The 5,801-nt window shown below is 38.7% G+C and overlaps 1 protein-coding gene across 1 annotated transcript in view; it reads right to left on the bottom strand.

The window, feature by feature from the left end:
* Nucleotides 1-107: 107 nt before the first annotated feature.
* The window catches only part of TLR8 (toll like receptor 8), a 17,229-nt gene continuing 11,535 nt past the window's right edge, over nt 108-5,801 (bottom strand). The window contains 4 exon segments of the mRNA XM_017860184.1: nt 108-1,374; nt 1,377-4,109; nt 4,112-4,132; nt 4,135-4,219. Coding sequence (XP_017715673.1) covers nt 1,100-1,374; nt 1,377-4,109; nt 4,112-4,132; nt 4,135-4,219 — 3,114 coding nt within the window. The 3' untranslated portion in view covers nt 108-1,099.

Genomic DNA, 5,801 nt, shown 5'->3' with positions numbered 1-5,801 from the left:
CAAATAGTTTTTTAAAAAGAGTTCTCAAAAAATTCAGTGTATATGGCAATTTCTTTTAATATTAAAGACCAATTTCTCTATCATATGTTTATTATACACTCCTCTTATAAAATGAAACATTTTTATTCATTCATTTTAAGATTTACAGCAATGGCAATTAACAATATAGACCAAAAGCTTCGAATTTAGCTGCATACTTTTAAAAAATGGTTAAGAAGTAAAAGATGCTTTAAAAGCTATCCATCTCAGTTCTTAAATGGCATCTAAATCTTAGAAGTCAAATGTTATAGCAAATATTTTTAAAAGCAACTGTAAATAAAACCGAATGCAACCACAGCATAATATAACCATGTAGCCATAGATATATGAGAAATCTAAACAGCAGCTTAATATTAGGACCATTAGTCACAGTGGCAAAAGTTCTTAGATATTGAAAAGAAGGTGTATTAGGTCAACTGCTAAGATGGTTCACAGTCATCCCTGCCTCCTGATATTCACAATCTATGATCAAGATAGCAGGCCGTCCCAGGACAGCAGTCAAGGGAAAATGGTTGATGACCAACTGAGGCAATCAGAGCTCACCGTCTTGGCCTTCAGTTGTTTTCCCTGGACTGAGGTGGTCACTCCCATGTAGCTGGCAGGACCTGTGGTTTACTTCTAACAAATAGAACATGGCCGAAGTGATGGGATATTGCTTTTTTGATTCAATTACAAGATTGTTACTTCATCTTGCTAGCAACCTCTCTTTTTTGCTAGCTCTGATGAAGCAAGCTGCCTTGTGGGAGAGGTTCACATGGCTCACATGAGTATAGCCTTTGGCCAATAGCCCAGGAGGAATTGAATCCAGAAAACAACCACGTGAGTGTGACCCCAGAGATGCCTATGTCTCTGGTGAACACCTACATTGCAGCCTCTGAGACACCCTGAGTGGAGGACCCAGTTACGCTGTGCCTGGACTCCTGACCCTCAAAAACTGTGGGCTAGCAAATGTGTTGTTTTAAACCACTAAGTTTTGTGGTAATTTGGTACATAGCCATATAGACAGAAATGTCATTCCTTTGCATCTTTATTATGGCGCAAAACCATGACTTAACGTCAGTTAGTATTGCTTAATGGAATCAACATACATATTGCTATACCGTGAATCATTTTCAGTTAAGACCACATTTCTCAGAGTTTGCCAAAACAAGCCTTCTGCCTTTGGATTGTCAGGCCACTGGAGGATGGAGCTCTTACAGATCCGCTGTCGTAGCCTCAAATACTGAGAATGCTGTAACACAGGCTCCAGCAGGATAAATATAATCACATCCATATTCTCATCCATTAGCCTCTGCAAAGCCAAGTAAAAAGCTGTTTTAAAGTTCCAGCTTTTGCATATTTTTTAGTTAAAACAAATACTGTTTTCTTGCTTTGGTTGATGCTCTGCATGAGGTTGTCGATGATGGCCAATCCCGGGTCCCAATCCCTCTCCTCTAGACAAAGGAGAACGTTTTTGTCTTGGCTCTCTTCAAGGTGGTAGCGCAGCTCATTTATCACCCAGTCAGTAACAGAGGCATCTTTGGTGTCATAAGAAATGTAAGCATCATAGAAAGTTTGGGATGTGGAAAGAGACCTGTAGCCTTTTACCTTAGCTAAACACACATTATATATAAACCAAACATCCCAGTAAAACAAATGGTGAGCCAGGGCGGTCAACATAACCATGGTGGTGATAAAGAAGGTGAAGAAAAATAATATCACTGCAGTGACATCTGAAACACAAGTTGTTAGCTCCAGACTCACAATACTCTTCCCTCTTTGATCCCCAGGACTGGCACAAATGACATCTACCAGTCTGGGAATTGTGACGTTCAGATGTTCATCCATCCATCTTCGGAAATCTCCGATGTCACAGGTGCATTCGAAGGGGTTTCCGTGTAGTTCCAAAAAACATAAATTGGTGGTGGTCTTAGTTTCAAGTGCAGATTTCTTGATCGTTTTTAGCAGGTTGGAACTTAAATCGAGGTGGCTCAGACTACTGACTTCAGAAAGAAAGCCAGAGGGTAGGTGGGAAATCCTGTTATGACTCAGCAGCAGTGTCTGAAGGGAAGATGTAAAGTCAGATAGGCTATCAGTTAAAAAGAATAGTTTGTTTCCACGTAAGTCAAGCAACTCGAGATGAGGAAACTGCTGGAGTAATGTCCAGTTAAAAAAATTTAACATATTGTCATTTATATGTAGTCTAGTGAGACTCGCTGGCAAATTAAGGAATGCTTCATTTGGGATATGCTTGAGCTTATTAAGGGATAAATCCAGCTGTGTCAGATTCGTGAGACCTTTGAAAATGGAGATATACCTGTTATCATCATCATTCCACAAAATGTCAAGGCGATTGCCACTGAAAACTAATTCTACCAGGGACCTGCTTTCCAGATTATACTTATCTGTTAAAGTATAAATGTTGTTGTGGCTCAAGTTTAAAACTTTTAGATTTGTAAAATTTTGAATAAATTCTAGATGATGTGTTACCCCTGCTATTCTGAAATAGTGTGAATTATAGCTGAGATCTAGAACTTCCAAGTCGGACAATTCAGTAAGAGCACTAGCATTATCGAAATCTAGTCTATTGTTTGTCAAATCCAAATATTTGACATGAGGAATGGCTGAAAATTCAGTTCCACTTAACACTTGAGCATTGCTATTTGCAGACAGATTTAAACAGGCAATGTCAGGAAGATTTTCAAATTGGTTTGGCCCAATGAAGAAAATATTGTTGAGGCTTAAATCTAAGGCTTTTCCATAAGCAGCACATTGTGGCTTTATTAAAGGACTGGTGAAATGATAAAAGTTCGAATGTGGGTCAAACTCAAAATCTGTTGAGCGTCGTTTCGGGATATGACGTTGAAAAGAGGAACTATTTGCATAACTCTGCCTGGTATCTTTTACCAACGGTGATATTCTGTTTTCTGACAAGTAAATGATTTCCAAGTTGGGGAAATTTTGGAAAAGGTTGAAATCGATTTGCTTAATAAAATTAATACCCAAATTGATAGTTGATAAGTTTGGAAGCTGCATCAGGGGCTGGAAATCGTCTTTTCTGAGTTCCTGGAACACATAACCTCTTAAATGCAATGCCCTTAGAGACAAAAGTTTAGAGAAGTTTTTGGAAATATTAATATGCTGTGGATAACTCCCCTTTATATAGTTAAAAGACAAGTCAAGTATTTCTAAGCGGGGCAGCATCGTTAAAAATTCCCCAGAGGCGATTTCTCCCACTAAATAGTTGAATTCAAGATCCAGCACCTTCAGATGAGGCATATTTTTAAACCAGGCAGCATTAATCTTCCTGAGGGAAGTGCTAGAGAGGTTTAGGTATTGAAGTTGGGTCAAGTTTTGAAAAGCAAAACGATCTATATTAATTGAAGAACCCCCATCACAAGGCACACATGGAAATGGGGCATTGAAGCACCTCGGACAATTCCCGCTTAAATCTAGTAATGTTAAATTTATCAAACCCTTGAAATCTTCTTTACCAATGTATTTGATCTGGGTGTTGCTCAGAAAAAGTTTGCGTAGGGAACTTGGCAGTTTGGGTGGCACACGTGAAAGAGAATTGAAAGATAGTGATAGCAACTCCAAATTTGTCAGCGTTTCAAATACCCCATCTTCTATGTTAGTTTTCTCACAAACTTTGTTAAAATAGCAGTTCCAGGCCAAATAGAGATATTTCAAGTTTATAAGTCTTGAAATGCCCTCTTTAGTTATGTTGTATATATTGTTTTGAATTAGACTCAGTTCTGTCAAAGACTCTGGCAAACCAGAGGGTATTTGGGGTAACTGGTTGTCTTCAAGCAGTAACTCCCTTAGGGTTTTTAGGTTGAGGAATGCCCCGTCTGTGATATTCAAGCCATTTGATTGTATGCCAGGATTTCCGTTCTGGCGCTGTACATTGGGGTTGTGGTTTAGATTTATTTTAGTGAGATTTTGCAACCCTTGAAATGATTCATTCGTTATGTGTGTGATGAAATTATCAGACAAGTCTAGTTCTGTCACATATTTGCCCACCGTTTGGGGAACTTCCCGTAGTCGACGATTGCTGCACTGTGCAATAACAGAGTCATTTTGCTTTTCTCTTCACAAGGATAGCTTCTAGAAAATTTTCTTCAGCGCATAACTCACAGGAACCAGGTATTAGCAGGAAAAGGCAGGTCAGCATTGACGACTGAAGGAACATGTTTTCCTAAGGAAAATCAAAAGCAGAAGCACAGTATTAGAGTAGCAGTATTTGCCAGGTGTTTTGTAAATAAATTAGCAGTGCTACACCATACTTGTATGAGAGTTGATGTGTGCATTCACTTAACAATTAAATAAATTGCATCAGATTAGGTCAAGAATGATTTTACTTTTTTACTATGTTCAGCTTCATGGTGCTAAAAGAAGTTGAAGATGGGCTGGGTGTGGTGGCTCACACCTGTAATCCCAACATTTTGGGAGGCCGAGGTGGAAAGATGATTTGAGCCCAGGAGTTTGAGACCAGACTGAGCAACATAGGGAGACCCTGTCTCTACAAAAAATTAAAAAATTAGCCGGGCATAGTGGTACATGCCTGTAGTCCCAACTACTCAGGAGGCTGAAGTGGGAGGATGGCTTGAGCCCCTGAGGTTGAGGCTGCAGTGAGCCATGATTGTGCCACTGCACTCCATCCTGGATGACAGAGTGAGACCCTGTCTCAAAAACAACAAAAAAAGGAAGTTGAAGATGAAGCTCTCTGAGATTATGATGATGAGAAGACTTGGGAAGCTTCTGCAGAGGCCATTAATCAAGATACTCCACCACCATAATGAGTCTAAGCTGGACCACAGCTATGGTTTATAGTAAGTCTATAGCTTAGCAAACTAAATATTGATAGCATCAACCTACTGACATGACACTTGATGAAACTTTGGCCAGCCCCCATGGAGAGTTCAGATGCACTTCTAATATGGTATCATCCTAGATTTTCAAGGCAGTCATCTTTACCTTATTTATACAACTATGTCTCTCTTACTGGTATTTCCCACAATTATTCTATACTTCTGTGGTGACATATATTATGTTTTCTTCTTGCATGACTGGAAAGTGGGCACCTTATGTTGATAATAATAACAAGCAAAATGTCAGGTATTGTGCTAAGTGCTTCATAAACATTTCATCGCCCACATTAATGCTCACAGGAACACAGTGCAGTAGATCCTATTATTATTTATATTTTGCAGATGAAAAAACAAACTGAGACTTAAGTACCTTTCTGAAGGATGGTATGTTGTAGCACTGGGACTTGAGCCAATCTGATTCCAAAATCATATTTTTAACAACTAAGCCATCATGCTACACAATCTCCTTTTGAAATCCTTGTGCCTGAACAGTGCCTCAAATGTAAACAGCACTCAAAAAATTGTTTGTGGAATAACTACTACTCATATGTTCCTTATCACACAAACATTAGCATCAATAGCTATTTGCTTGCTAATTTTGAAACTTCTCTAGGGAAGACACATGGTGCTTTATATTTTTATGCACCCTCAGTAACACAGGAGAGTGCCTCACTTTCTGTTACTGTTTCTTAATAAACAGAGGGCTGAATATGTCACTTTTGGTAACCATACAATGCAATAAACAGATTAATGTGATTGGTTTGATTAAGGGTAGTAATTAAGAGAACTCTCAAAAATCTTGTTTCACTGAACACAGAAACCAGCCTAGATTGTTCACTAAAGCCCAACTCATGTCTTTATTATGGGTTAAACCAGATAAGTGCCTTTTTTTTTTTTTTTTTTTTTTTT

This window comes from Rhinopithecus bieti, unplaced genomic scaffold (genome assembly GCF_001698545.2).
Source record: "Rhinopithecus bieti isolate Rb0 unplaced genomic scaffold, ASM169854v2 scaffold_54558, whole genome shotgun sequence".
Classification (NCBI taxonomy): Eukaryota; Metazoa; Chordata; class Mammalia; order Primates; family Cercopithecidae; genus Rhinopithecus; species Rhinopithecus bieti.
The sequence above is the reverse complement of the archived record's forward strand: the minus strand, read 5'-3'. Positions and strand labels throughout refer to the sequence as shown.